The sequence below is a fragment of the Podarcis liolepis genome (genome assembly GCF_965112155.1).
Source record: "Podarcis liolepis genome assembly, chromosome: 7".
NCBI classification, from domain to species: Eukaryota; Metazoa; Chordata; class Lepidosauria; order Squamata; family Lacertidae; genus Podarcis; species Podarcis liolepis.
In genome coordinates this window covers 78,557,146-78,572,454 of record NC_139561.1, presented here as the reverse complement: position 1 = coordinate 78,572,454, position 15,309 = coordinate 78,557,146, and the positions used below count along the sequence as shown (strand labels likewise).

The 15,309-nt window shown below is 44.5% G+C and overlaps 1 protein-coding gene across 1 annotated transcript; it reads right to left on the bottom strand.

Annotated features, from left to right (window-relative positions):
- Positions 1-2: 2 nt before the first annotated feature.
- LOC310712499 (phospholipase A2 inhibitor and Ly6/PLAUR domain-containing protein-like) lies at positions 3-14,605 on the bottom strand. The gene is made up of 6 exons (XM_083515626.1): positions 14,471-14,605; positions 8,984-9,096; positions 7,246-7,359; positions 6,348-6,506; positions 1,335-1,463; positions 3-389 (listed from the first exon to the last, which is right to left on the bottom strand). Exons 2-6 carry the CDS (start codon positions 9,027-9,029, stop codon positions 163-165), a joined length of 675 nt encoding a protein of 224 aa, XP_083371752.1. The 5' UTR covers positions 9,030-9,096; positions 14,471-14,605; the 3' UTR covers positions 3-162.
- Positions 14,606-15,309: the final 704 nt, after the last annotated feature.

Here is a 15,309-nt window from a genome sequence, read left to right as displayed (position 1 = left end):
AATGCATTAGGATCCCCCTTTATTTAACTAATTTGCTCTTTGAAATCACATGCAAGCCTGCAAACAGACATTAGCAGATGCTGGAGCCTGAACTTCTGGGAACGGTGCATTGGAGATGCTTTTCCCAGCTTTGCTGAGGAAGACACCTTGAACCAAATGAAATCAGTAAAGGAATTTGTCCAGCAGGAGCCCAAGGAGATAGGGCAGGAGAACGGTGAAAGCAATGCTCCCATGTACCAGGCTGGCTCCATCAGTTGCTTTCTTTATGTGACTGGTGGCGATTGAGATTTTCACCTCTCCAAAGGTCATGTTGGTGCCCTTGACAAGGATTTTTGCTGATTGAGTAGCACAGCCTTGCCCAAAGAAGTCCTGAGATGAAACTGTAGAATCTGCAAAAGGACATTGCAGGAAAGAAATAGTATCATCCCTGCTGTGAAGGAAATTGACAGTTGTGAAAAATAAAAATTATGGGGTGGGGTTAACTTGTTTAAACCCAGCCTGTACAGGGAAGGAATGGGTGGTCAAATTGTGCATGGGCAAAGTCTGCAGTTGGGACTCAGACCCAAGTAGTTTTGTGGATTTGGAACCAAGGGAGTTGAAGGATATGTTTGGGAACCAAATGAAACTTGAGGAGATCATGCTGGGTCTCAGGATACAAAAGAAAGACACACTGAGCTGAGGAAACAGCAAATTCTAACATAAGTCTTTAGCTTTAGGGACTGTCTCTAGATGGAAAGCTGCAAATGTTTTAAACTGACATTTCTTTCTGTATTTTTGCTCCATTTAAGGGCTACGTCTGGGAAGCTAAAATGATGGGTGGCTGCATTTGAGCAATTGGGTCTCCTTTGCTTCTACCCGCTCTAGGAGCAAAGGGTTGTCTCCAGCCAAGTTCCGCTTGGAATGAGCTCACTGAAACTACTGGGTCTGAGCTTCTCACATCCATTTCAATGAGTATTATTTTTTCCAATCACAAACTGATGCAGAATGTGACTGAACTTAAGAAGGGTATAACTGAAAACTGAGAGAAACTGCAATTCATGGGCTTGTCCATCCCTAACCAGGAGGGCTTGCTTTGATGTAGAACAAGGGTTGGGGTTTAGCACAGAGTTCACCTGTGGATAAGCCTAAACTCCTCCATTGTAGAGTCAGTTTGGTGCAGTACGTATGAGGACCTGCTTAAGGTCTGGGTTGAAAGAACTGGACTTGGGTCAGTTATTCTCTTCCAGCCCCTCACCATAGAACTGCCAAGAGAATAGGGGAGAAGCTAAACTCCTTGGGATTAATATGGAAAGAAGATGAATAATCCTCAATCAGCATACCACATTCTCATTTACCTTGGTAAGTCCCAGAAATGGTCAGGCAGTAGTCTTGGGATCCAGTACAGTTTGTCTTGTCACCATGGCAGGGCTTAGAGCTGAAAACGAAGCATGTGGGGCACACCTTCCTGGTGACGTTGGTGTTTACTGCAACAGTGATGAAATGAGTGATGAAACATACTGCTGAACTGGAGGGGGAAACACTCTGCAAAAACAAAAACCACAACAACAACCCTCCCCTTTTGTAGTTGGGGAAAATGGAAAAGGCATGGAATTTCTCAATTTGGTGTGGGGGGAGCATCAAATATTTTCTGAACGGTCCAGGCCTTCCATTTCCTTGGGTTGTGGTTGGTTCTTTTAATAAACAAGAACTATTTTGACCAATGCATATGGTTCCCCTACTGGTGGGCAGAGACAGAGCAAGACAATTGCCTCAGGCAGGAGCTGCAGTGAGCGGCCAGGAGATGATGAGCAACAGAACTGTGTGTACCATTTCGCCAGCCCTGTGCTCCCTCAGCTAGGGTGCTGCCCTCAGTTGCAGTGGAGGATGCTACCTGGTCTGCAGGGCTGAAGTGAGATCATTCTATCTCCACTGGTGCTGCGAATCACAAGTGTGGCACTTCGGTCCTGCTTGTTGGCTTTTCACATGCATCTGGTTGGCTACTGTGAGAATAGGATGCTAGACTAGCTGTGTCATTGGCCTGATCCAACAGGCTCTTCTTGTGTGCCTATTTGGAATGAGGGGGGTGGGGGACAATATTGTCCCTCAGGGCAGGCAGTATAGAATCATAGAATCATAGAGTTGGAAGAGACCACAAGGGCCATCGAGTCCAACCCCCTGCCAAGCAGGAAACACCATCAGAGCACTCCTGACATATGGTTGTCAAGCCTCTGCTTAAAGACCTCCAAAGAAGGAGACTCCACCACACTCCTTGGCAGCAAATTCCACTGTTGAACAGCTCTTACTGTCAGGAAGTTCTTCCTAATGTTTAGGTGGAATCTTCTTTCTTGTAGTTTGGATCCATTGCTCCGTGTCCGCTTCTCTGGAGCAGCAGAAAACAACTTTTCTCCCTCCTCTATGTGACATCCTTTTATATATTTGAACATGGCTTTCATATCACCCCTTAGTAAATTGCCTTGAGCCAGTCCTGCCCGATGCTACCAAGAGCCAGAACTCAGTCGTAGAACATCTGTGCTGCATGGGGCAGGGAGACAGCCTTGTCTGAAATCCTGGGGAGCCATTGCCGGTCAGTATAGACAATACTGAGCAAGATCATGATGGACCAGTAATCTGAGTCAGTAAAATGCATCTTCCTATGTTCTATGTTCTATGTTCCTATATTATGGTGCCACAGGACCCTCCATTGTTTTGTGGACAAACTGAATGGTAGAGCACCAGTTTTGAATGCAGAAGGTCCTGACCTCTCCAAGCAGAGCTGGAGGTGTCCCTACTCTGAAACCTTGGGGAGTTTCTGCCAGCCAAAGCCGCACCCAGAGGTGCCAACTTGCAGAGAAGATTGGCGGGGGACGATGATGCACGCACAGTGTTGGGATACCGCATGACATCAGGATGTCAGGAGGAGACAGGGTGGCAGCAACAGCAGCAGGAGCCAAATGTGGCAGCGGTGCAGCAATTATTATTATTATTTATTTATTTATTTATACCCAGCCCATTTGGCTGGATCTTCCCAGCCACTCTGGGCAGCTTCCAGTAAAAACAGAATACGACTTCAAACATTAACAACTTCCCTAAAGAGCCTTCAGATGTCTTCTAAAAGTTGTTTATTTCCTTGACATCTAGTGGGAGAGCGTTTCACAGGGCAGGTGCCACTACCGAGAAGGCCCGCATCTCCTCCTCTCTCGCACCCAGTCTCCTCCGTCTCTTGCTGATGCCACAGGTTGGGAGCTGCACGTCTTTCCTTTACGTGGCAGTGGCAGGAGGGGGAGCAGCCACTGAAGCTGTGCCATGCTCGGCTCCACAATCAGCCTCATCTTCCTCCTCCTGCCACCACCACCGGCCGGGGGCTGCTTTCCCGCTCCTTCCCCTGCACAGCAGCAGGAGGAGCCGACAACTGAATTTACACAGCTCCATACTTGGCCTCCCCCCCCCCCATGTGTCTAAACATTGGGAGGCTGCCCTCCTCCCCCAAAAATAATAATTTGGAGGGCTCAAAAGAGCTGGGTGCTAGGAGTTGATGCCTACAGCCCCAGTAGACAACACTGAGCTAGATGAACCCTACAGCTTAAGCCAGCCTCCTAGGTCCATCACACTACAGAATCATTATCCGTGCACTCTAGAGGAGAAAAGTTGGTGGCCAGATGAACTTTCTCTCCCCAAATAGCAGTTTTGATTCAGTCCTACTCCGCCTTGCTTCCTTTTCCGTTCTTCTTCTTGTGGCAATTTATTAATTTACATACTGCTTAATGCCATAATAGTGCACGGAGAATGGAAGCCAGTCATGCAAATCATTAAAATGTTAACATCCTCGATCAAAATATACAATTTGGCAATCCCATTAATGACATTAAAGAAATATACCTGCATCATTAATATATGTGATAAAAAATGCAGTCCCTTTAAGATAACATAACACTCAAAACAGAAGGCTAAAGTCAAGGGGATGCCTGCATAAATAAGTGTGTCTGCAGTATATCATTATCATTACTATTGTTTATTATTGTTAGAATTAATTTTGTTTTCTAAATTTGTCCCAAAAGCAGGAAAGATGCAACACTGTGACATATAGAACAGCAGAGATTGTGCATCCCATACAAATTATTCCCTACACAGTGTTGTGTAATAACTTCCCCCACCTTTCAGGAATCTCAAAGGAGGAGGGAATAAGATTTCAAAGTGACCAAAAAATAAGGCACATCCAAAATTTGACAATCTGCAAATCTAAATAACTCTTCCATTATTCTCACTCCTATAAACAATTTTTGTTTTGTTATTGTTCCTATAAACAATGACACTGCACCAATCAGCTGTACATGAAGCTTTCTTCCCTTTTTGCCACACAGATGTTCTGAGTGATTTCCCCCCCCCCCCCAGAGGCTAATTTGCTCTATGCTGCCAATCCAGGTGAGGCCTCTTGTGTTTCACCCTATCCATCTTCCCCCTCTCCACCCCCCTTTCTTTTTTCTTTTTTCTTTTCTTCTCCCCCTAATGCCTCAACAAATGAAATGGATTTGTAAAAATGTTACATGAAAAAAAAAATACGAGGCACTACACTTCTGTAAAACAAGAAAATCCTGAATAAAATAAAATTTAAAAAAACCAAAAACATGCAATTGTATTGATGTCTTAGACACAATGTATTTGCAACATGCTCCCTCTGCTGGCTTTATAGAAACTTGCATCTTTATTTTGCCTGCTGCAACCATAGCCTAAAACTTCTTCAACAGCAAAATACTGTCTCCTCAGTATAATCCTTGCTGAGTTCAATTCAATTTATGTCCAGGCAAAGATGGATTTAGGATTGCAGTCCAAATGACTCTTTAAATCTAATGCTTGTGATTTTCCAGGTTTATTTTCATTTAACCAAAACTAGCTATTAGGAAGAATAAATGAGATAATGATTTAGATGCAGGGGTCAAACTTCCATCCCATGGAATTTTCCTATTGAAAATCCCCTTCCCAAATGGGGGGGAGGGGGGGTCTTTACAAGCTCTGGTTTGTTGTAAGTCATACTCAGAGTATCCTCATAGAAATCAATGGGATTAAGTTAGGCTTGGTCATTAATTTCAACAGGTCTACGGCGAGTAGGAGTTAGCTGGATACAGGGGTGCTGGATAGGGGGGCAGGTAAGCCTTGCCATGCATAATTAACCATAAGGCCATTTGAATGGCAATGCTCATTAACTTTGGGGACTCCTGGCCCCCTCAAATATTTTATTGAGGAGTCCAAAGTTGCCTCCTATGGCTAGATATAACCTTCTGTTTCTTGGTGATGAGTAGGAGTGCTAGAGTAATGTAATGTTGAAAGCATGTACATTCCTAACACAGGCAGCACAGAAGCTCATCCTGCACCCAAGAAATACCTACCAGCCAGAAACCTTTCCCCATCCCTTCCCCAACCCGCTCTTTCCCTCTCCCTCTCTCTTCCTTGCACTGATTTGGGGTACTGAATCATCAGGTGAAAGTTTTCATGGTACAGAGCGATCCCCTGGTCACCTGCTCACTCCTGCAGATAAAACTGCTTGAGAAATAACATCTACATTGGCCAACAAAGCAGTCAGCAAGCCTACATGCATCAGATCTCCAAAGCACAAGCCATAGCCCAGTCCAGCTTGGTGCATCCATGGCCGTCTTTACCTGGGGGTGCAATGGGTGCAGTGCACCCAGGCGCTGAATTCTGGGCGTTGCCAAATGTATACCTACTATATATTGGTCCCTCTCGATCAGCAGCAGTGAAAAGCAATGGAGCGGAAGTCCCCCCCCCCCATCACTCTATTACCAGAAGCATTTTTTTCTGCTGCATTGTCGTTATAGGTGAGCGATCCCCCCCCCCAAAAAAAAAGGTCAACAACTTTGGCTTTCCCCCTCCCAAAAAAACTCAATAAAAGTTAATTTGGGGTGCCTAAACTAATTTTAGGGGCGCTGGGTGGATCTTTGCACCCTGGCGGTGCATATGCTAAAGACGGCCTTGGGTGCATCGCAAATATCCTCTAGATAAACTCCCCACTCTCTGGCCAACTTAAAACAGCAACAGACTTTTCCTCTGCCTCTCACACTACCTGAATGATGTGACATTCCAAAATCTGGAGAGAGACTTGCAGCCATTAAAGAACAGCATGTCCTTTCATCAGGTTGTGCAAAGCCAGGGCAATAGGTCTATTCACAATCATCAATACAAGAAAGCTCTTAAATTTTTCTTATGGGTGCTTGATCCTCAATTTCACTTACTTAGTATGCAGTGTAAATAACTTCCCTATTGCCCTTCAGTTAGGATTCCTGGGATATGGGGAAAAAAATTATATACTCATTTCTGAGACTCCTACTCAGCCTTAATCAGTTCTGGACCCCACATACCTTCAGGTAGATGACTATTGCATTTTGTCGTATTGCAGCATACAGAGTTCCAGGTAAAATTTTTCCCAGCTGTGAAGAATAAGTCCCCCTCTTTGCATACATCGAAACTGGTCTTGTTGCTTTCACAGCCTTGGAAGTTAACAGGGATTGCTTTGGAATCTTGTGTTTCAAAAAAAGGGGGAGGAAATAGAAGGGAGTTAGGGAGATAAAAAATAACGTGTTAAAACCAATGACCAAAACAATATCACTCATCCATTAAAGCAGGGGAGGAAAAACCTTTTCAGCCTGAGGGTCGCAGTCTATCACTGACAAGTGCCAGGGGTGGGAGGGGCCAGGGGTAAAAGTGGGCAGAGCTGCAAATGTGACTCGTATCTTTGTGCCCTAGGCTAGATTCCAGCCATGCAAAAGTCAGGGGGTTCTACACACATTGTTCTACCTCCAGGCAAACAAGTTCAAGGGTGCTTCCAAACTGAAGAGGGCATGGAGGAGGACCGGTGAGGGGTGTTGCCTGGGCAGGATGAGTGGGGCCTGGGAAGAGAGTGGAAGGCCAGAAAAAGAGGGCTGCCCTTGGCCCCTAGACCTGAGATTTACCCACCCCTTCATTAAAATGTACCACAAATGCACATAATCAAGCACTGGTGTATTCACACTTGTGGTCAGCAGTGATCTTTCGTGTAAACGCAACCAAGTTCTTGATAGTGTAACTGCTTCCATCTGTAATATGCTGGTGGGTTTGCACTATTCAGACAGTGCAATTGGCATTTGATGTGTTCTTCAGATTCATAATGATCATGGCTGCATTCCTCCTCTCCGCCCCCCCCCCCACCTTTTAATTAGGTTTCTAGAAAGGCTTCTGTTAGTGTTTTCTGGAAATATCCTCAGGGACACATATACCTACTCTTTGTATAATTCCATGCTGCTGAAATGCAGGATCCTCCAGCATCATCAACTGAACAAACTTTGCCTTGACACTCTTTTGCATCACCATTACAGTCACAGTCCAGGGAGTTTGCTGGGGGGGGAATAATAACATTGAAAACAGTAAACAATCGCAACCACCACGATGATGAGCAACACTGGTTCTTATTTCTTTTGTTTCTGCTTTATTTTCTAATCCCAACCTTCCTCTGAGGAATTCAGGATTATGTGCCAGAGACACTGCTGCAGTTGCCACACCCAATCACAACAGCACAACTTAGGCCTCATTAACTCCATGCATTTATAGTGTTGTGATACGATTTCCCCTTGAAGAATTCTGCAGTTTGCAAAGGGTGCTGAAAGTTGTTAGGAGGCTTCTGTTGCCCTCACACAGCTATGCTGGATTGATTGTTAAATCACTCTGGAAGGGGAATGGGGGCCTCTTCTAACAACACTCTGCACCCTTACCAAACTACAGTTCCCAAGATTCTTGGGGCAAAGCCATGGCTGTTTAAAGTTTTATCATAACAGTTTAGATGTGTTACCATTGTCTATTGGCTGCAACAGGACTCTACTGTTGTGTTCTGGTCCAATGACAGACTCCACACAGAATGCAGCGTCAGGACCATGGACAGATCCCAATGAGCAGCTTCTTCTGACAAAGGCTGGTTGCAGACTGAAGCCTTTTGAGCCTCTATCTCCAGGCTGTCTCTTCCCATGACTACTATTGTGGCAAGGCCACCTGAAGAAAATACACTGCAGTACCTCACCTTAGCTGTACCTCATTTTACATTGTAGTGCCTAATGCTAAAAGCGCCTAATTCTGAGAATCAAATGCTGTCTCTCTCTCTCTCTCTCTCTCTGCTTTATTGCTGGATTAGCAGAAACATATTTTTAGCTGTGCTTGCAGAATATAGGGGAAAGGGGAAAGCATCCATCATAGTCACAAGGTGAGGCACTATCACCACATGTTCTGGAACACAGGATGTCTGAGTTGGGTGCTTTCCATATAGGACACAGGATGTCTGATAAGGAAGGGGGGTTTGCTTTGCATGCCAAAGAGGGGATTTTTAGCTTTACTTGCTGATAATAATATATGAGTAATTGCCAATATAATGAGCAAATATATGGAAAGAAGAAGTAATCTTTATAAGGACATAGGAGGATTTAGGAAGGGTGATGTTCATGCTTATTGGTTTAATTTTGCTGCAGTGCATGAATATGTAATGTCTGAAAAAGGTACATAACCCCATGGAACTGTTGATCAGCGTCCAGTCTTTGGGAGAGAACTCCACTGGACCTGTTGCTGTCAGCAAAAAAAAATTACTTTCTATTTCTCCAACTGCTGCATCTGTGGTCTTTGAGCACACCTTGAACAGGTATCCAGGTACTTTCGCAACACTATATCTCTCCTTTGTGAATGTTTGGTAATCGGCTCTATGAAGACATTGTCCATGTCTGGCTTGGCAGTCTATAGCAGACCCTTCACAGTAAGGTCACTATTTCTCTCTGCTACAGTTTTTACTCCTATACTCTCTATCAGCTTTCCATGCTCCAGGTCATGGATTTCTTCACAAGTGTACACATCCTTTACATATAATGCTACTCCTCCTTCCTTTCTGTTTGGTCTATGTATTTTGAACAAGTTATACTTCTCAGTTGCTACCTTCTAGTCATGAGTTTCATCCACCAGGTTTCAGTAATATGACTCAACTCACCTGCAGCTATCAAGGCAGCAAAAAGATAAAGAAGAAACAACTTCATGATTCTGGGAACTGAAGTGGTCCGGTGTCAATGGAAGAAAAATATCCCACAGAGGAGGTTTCTGCAACTGCAATACCAAAATGATGGGAGATTTTATTTTTTATTTTTTTAAAAAGCAAGCAAGAATCAACATGAAGGCAAATGATGTGGTGGTTACAGCTGGGCAAATGGCACTCTAGTGTGTCATGTGGTTGTGAGTTCCAATGGTCTTGTTTTTCTATTTTTGAAGTCTCTCCCTAGCAGACCTGGGTCAAAGCATTTTGCCACCTGATGCACTAATGAGGATGACATTCTCCTTTTTTCTTTTTTCCCTTTTTTCTTTCCAATCTTGACCTGCCTCCAAAATAATCCATGATAATATACATCAGGGATGGAGGACAGCTCTGGCCCTCCAGATATTTATTTGTTTAATTTTATTGTTGCATTTCTATTCCACGTTTCCTTCAAGGAAGCTCAAAGTGACACAGATTGTTCTCCCTCTTCATGTTTCATCCTCACAACAACACTTTGAGGTAGGATAGTTTGAAAGACAGTGGCTGGCTCAAAGTTATCCAGTCAGCTTCATGACCATAGGGGGATTTGAACCCTGGTCTCCCAGGCAGTACAACAACTCCCATCATCCCTGGCTTTGGGGCATGCCAGCTGGAGCTGGTGGTATTTGGAGTCTAACAGCATTTGAAGGCCCACAGGGTCCCCAATAAATTTGCAAAAATGTATTGTTTTGGTCTCTCCATATTAAAGCTTGGTCTCTCCATATTAAAGCTTGGTCTCTCCATATTAAAGCTTTACTGCAGGTGTGACCTCCAGATGTTATTACTAATATTCTGTGTCCCCACCAAGACTGCTGTGAGAGTAGCAGGACTGAGAAAAGGACCTCCCCTGAAGACCTCAAAACCCAGGCATGTTCATATGACAGAATAGAGTCTTTGAGATACCTTGGACCTTAGCCTAGACACTGCTAGGGTACTATGGCAAAATGTGCATTAAAATGTACATATTAGTGAAAATAACGATCGAAAATGCATTAGCACAAATAGGTGTATTGGACAAAGTTGCATTGAAATATGTGCATATTAGAAGAAAGTCACCCTAAAATGCAGGTGAATTTCCGCCACTAATAGTTAACTGCTCCCTGCAGTTTGTGTGACAATATTTCAGATAGCAATCCCATTTGCTCCCACCCAAGGGAATATCTGGGCAAGGCCAGTAGACAAAGGGCTATCCTGCCCTCTTTGCTAAACAATTTGGGGCAGGACCCCAGGGCGTGTGCTGCGAGGAGTGTGTATGCAAGGAGAATGTGCCTTGTGTGGACACACAGCACCTGAGAGCAAGAGGAGGGTCACACCCTCATAGCAAACACATATCTCTGGGGGGGGGGGGAGAGAACATTTCGGCTGAAAACCATGTAACGGAGATGGCAAGAATGGATGGCAAGCAGGCCAAAGGAAAAGGAAGACATTCAAAGCTGCCATAGCTGGGTATGATGGTCATCTGAATTGAGGGGTAGCAATGAAGCTGGAGGTAGATACCATGGAGAGAGTGGATAGAGGAAACCTTTTACCCCTCTCTTATAACACTAGAATTCATAGACATCCAATGGAAAGTTGGAAGATTCGGGACAGGTGAAAGCACATGCTATGGAAGTTACTTCCCTGGGAGGTAATGATAGCCACCAACTTGGGTGACCTTCAAAAAGGATTGGACAAGTTCATGGAGTATAAGGCTATGCTCTGCCTCCATGGTCTAAGACAGTAATGCTTCTGGATATCAGGTTCTGGAAGCCCCAGGAGGGGAGAGTGTTATTGTCCTGCTTGCAGGCTTCTCATTGGCACCTGCGTAGCTCTGTGAGAATTAGATGGTGGGCTTGATGGGCCATTGGCCTGATGTAGCAGACACTTCTTATGTTCTTATAAGAGAAGCAGAGACTGGAGAGAGGCAGTGATGGTACTGTGATGTTGACATTTTATCCTTTATCAGGGCTGGCGTGTCTACCGTACTCATAAGCTGATATGGAACTCTCTTTCAGGGAAACCAGGTTGCTGGATTTCAGGGTGGGTCGTGGATAAGAAACCTTTGATAAGAAAGAGGAGGGTGTCCAAACAAAGGGATTTGCACCCCTCTGAGGACAAATGTTGAATCATAGAACTGTAGAGTTGGAAGGATACATTAGATCATCTAGTCCAATTCCCTGCAATGAAGGAATCTCAACTAAAGCAGCCATGACAGATGGCCATCCAACCTCTGCTTAAAACTTCCAAGGAAGGAGAGTCCACAACCTTCCAAGGGAGTCCATTCCACTCTTGAACAGCTTTTACTGTCAGAAAGTTCTACCTTCAACCTCCTTCAACTGTTACTCATAAGGCTTGGGCTTGATGTCAAGCCCATAACGCTGTTTTGTGCAGCACCAATGAATCCTCCCAAGATTTCTCAAACAAACACCTACTGCCAACCTTGGGTTTCACAGTCCTTGTGTTTGTCAGATGCACTGTATTTTAAAAGCTAAGTGGAGTCTTCAACAAAAGGTTGTATTGCATCAGGTATGGGGGACTTTTGGCCTCCGGATGTTGCTGAATGCCAGTCAGCCCTGACCACTGGCCAACCTTCCTGAGGCTGATGGGAGTTGTAGTTCAGCAGCATCTGGAGCGCCGAAGATTCCCTTCACCTGCAATTGAAGCACTGCTGCTGCCTTGCAGCACTACACCCCAACAGAGGATGGGGCCCCAAAAAATATATTTTGCCTTGTTCCCCCTGACATCTTCCCACTGGGATGGTTATTTCATTGGAAACTGAGCCCACCTCAGTGCTCTAACACTCTCAGTGATGTCATTGCCAAAACCCATGACCGACCAGTGAGAGTTCTCCACTCACTGCTGTGAGCTACTAACATCATTTACTGTGCCGTAGGTTACCCTGATGTCATTTAAAACAAGGAAGGCGTTTGTTCTTTTTAGATACATTAGGCAAACATACGGCTATCAATAGTGTTATCAGCAGTGCATGGGCAACCGCAGAGCATGAGAAAGTGGAGTGTGCACTGCATGGTACCTTGGTATTCATCCACATGCATTTATACATAAGTGTGTTGGGTCTTTAACAGTGGTTCACATTCTAAGGAGGACTAACAAAATAAATTGTGTCTAAAGGAGGGTGACCAGGGTGGTTGAGAGGTCTGGAAACCAAGGGTTGCATCCAACTAAGTTCTACTCAGAGTATGAAAGTAATGGAACAAAGCCATGTCCATAGATTTCAATGGGCACACTTGGAGAAGAAGTAACACCAGCTACAACCCCAAGTCCTATGAGGAAGCGTTAGAAGAACTGGAAGAACAGGATAGTGTCTTGATGAAGGGTTGCCATTCAGAAAATGTATAGACCCCTGATAGACCAAAAGCCCATCTAGTCCAACATTTTGCCCTCACAGTGGCTGGCAAGGTACCTGTGGGAATCCCAGATAAACAGAACATGACTGCAACAGCACAGTCTTGCCCCAGTATATACTTGAAAGAGCATCTCCACCCCCATTGTTCAGCCTGGACACTGAGGTCCAGTTCTGAGGGCCTTCTGGTGGTTCCCTCACTGCGAGAGGTGAGGTTACAAGGAACCAGACAGAGGGCCTTCTTGGTGGTGGCACCCGCCATGTGGAACATCCTCCCATCAGATGTCAAGGAAATAAACAACTATCTGACTTTTAGAAGACATCTGAAGTCAGCCCTGTTTAGGGAAGTTTTTAATGTTTGATGTTTTATCGTGTTTTTAATATTCTGTTGGGAGCCACCCAGAGTGGCTGGGGAAACCCAGCCAGATGGGCAGGGTATAAATAATAAGTTGTTGTTGTTTCTCCTGCTCAGAATCATCAAATGCTGGAATTGAGAGGCATGCTACCTCAGATACTGGTGATAATGTAGTCATCATGACTAGTAGCCACTGATAGTCATCCACCATTGGTTTATCTACCCCTCACCTTTTAAAGCTATTCAGATTGGAGACCTTTCCTGGTTCCCACAAATTCACCTCCCCCTCCCCACTGAAATTAGACTTGAAAGAAACATTTTTTTAAGGCGAAGTTGATTCCCTGTTCACTGTGCATTTGGACACCTCTTAAGATATTGTAAACATTTTTCTCTCATGATGGTGCCCAAGAACAGGAATCAAGTTTTCATTTGGATGCAATTGGAGACCATTTTGAATCGAGAGGGTGGACTGAAGCTTATCAAAATCGCATTGACTTCAACTCAATTTTACAAAATGGTACCTGAGATCAAGAGGCAAGTTTTGAACTATATTTGAATATGACTGGATGCCATTTTGAATCAAGATAGAAGACTGAACCTTTCAAAACTGCACTGATTTCAACAACGGATATCAAAATTCCACTGATTTTTCAGTTTTGGAGGTGGCTATCGAGTAGCCAATAGGCTGCTGCGTGTGTGTGCTGCACACAACAGTTTCCCTGATTTGCAAGTCCACCTACAGGCGCTAAAAGCTTGGTGACCTCCTCTAATAGCAAACTCAACTGGTGGGGGCTGAAAGCTATGTTGACCAAAACAAGTCCACTGAGAAACAACAGGCAAATATCAGAATGCTCGTGGGAACTGTAAGGTTTGCAGAAGTACAACACACCCACCCCACTTCTTCCTTCCTTCCTTCCTTCCTTCCTTCCTTCCTTCCTTCCTTCCTTCCTTCCTTTCTTCCGTGGAAATATAAGGTGGCAATGTCCATGGTAAATAAAATACCAATCAGGATGATCATAGAATCATCGTCCAGTCTAACCCCCTACAATGCAGGAATCTCAATTAAAGTATGCATTACAGAGGGCCACCCAACCTCTGCTTAAAAAAACCTCCAAGGAAGGAAAGTCCACCATCTTCCAAGGGAGTCCATTCCATGGTAGAACAGCTCTTAAAAGTTCATTCTGATGTTTAGTCAGAATCTCCTTTCTTGTAACTTGAAGTGATTGGTTCAAGTCCTACCTTCCGGAGCGGGAGAAAACAAGCTAACAGGTACTGAAGAAAAGTGTGACTGTACACAGTGAACCAGTGGTATTGCGAGTGAATGGGGCAGCCCCGTGGTTCCACGTTATGCCCATCATGGCCTGGAGGAGGGAGGATGTTGCAAAGACAGCTTGCCTTCCTCTCCTGATCACCTCTGGCCATGCAGAGCTACCAGGTGGGTGCCGGGCATGTTCTAGGATGTCTGTGTAAGAAGACTGTGTAGCTCAACGCTCCTAGCAGCAAACCACAGAAATGGGTTGCGCACCCTGGAAGAGTCCCCTGTAGGTGAATGCACCAAGTTGTGCTGGGATGTCATAGAACAGCTTCATGCAGACCCTCCTAAATATCTCCCCGTTTCTGTTCAGGTCCTAGGCAAGCATCCTTTCCCAAGCACCAGCAAGTCCTGGCTGTAAAGTTGACTAATATCCATAGCAAAGAATTCCTCTCTTACCTGGTTTTCCCCCTTCTTTGTTGATGTGATATCTTTATGCAGAGAGACCAGCTGAGAGGCATTAGGTTGGTTGTGTGTGTATATATACTCTCTAGGGAAAGGTGAGTAAGTGCCCGCTATCAGTGGGCAGAGAGTAGATATGAGAAGAAAGGGCAGCTTCAGTGAAAGACTTTTAAGGTGGAGGAGAGACGTTGTGATTCATTGTGAGGTGTGGTAAAGAAGGAAACAAGGTTAAAATAGCTGGGCAAACTTGACGGGAAATCTGAGAAACCAATTCTGCTATGGAAAATAAATCTTGGTTTGTTTAGGACTGTATTCCTCCAAACACCAGAAGGAAGTGAGGGGCTGCCCTGACTTGAAGAGGTTTTAAGGTGGAGCACATGAGATAGGGACAGGAAAATCTGAAAATTTTGGTTTCTCCCAGTTTCTAATTTTTTCCTGAAGTTCAGTTTTCACAATTCTACATCAGTGTGCAGATTTTTATTTTTATTTTTTTAAAAAAGTTCTCATAAACATTCAGCAGCATTTTAATGCAACTGTTTCTAAATATACACATATTGGATGGAATTGTGCCTAAGACACACACCTTTCACACAGCAAAGGTGCATACTTTACTATATACATTTCTGTAAATGTTCCTTGACTGGAGAACCACGCTGCAAAATTTGGAGAACTGTGAATTTCAATGGTTTGCATATTGCGTCGGAAAATGCAAACTGAAATGAATTTCTCCCCCATCCTTATTATGAGAAAGTGTTTCCAGGACAGGGCAGTAAAGAAGTCCCCTCATTTTGCAGCAAGCCATGCCTGCAAGCTCATTTTTTAAAAAAAGGGGGGGG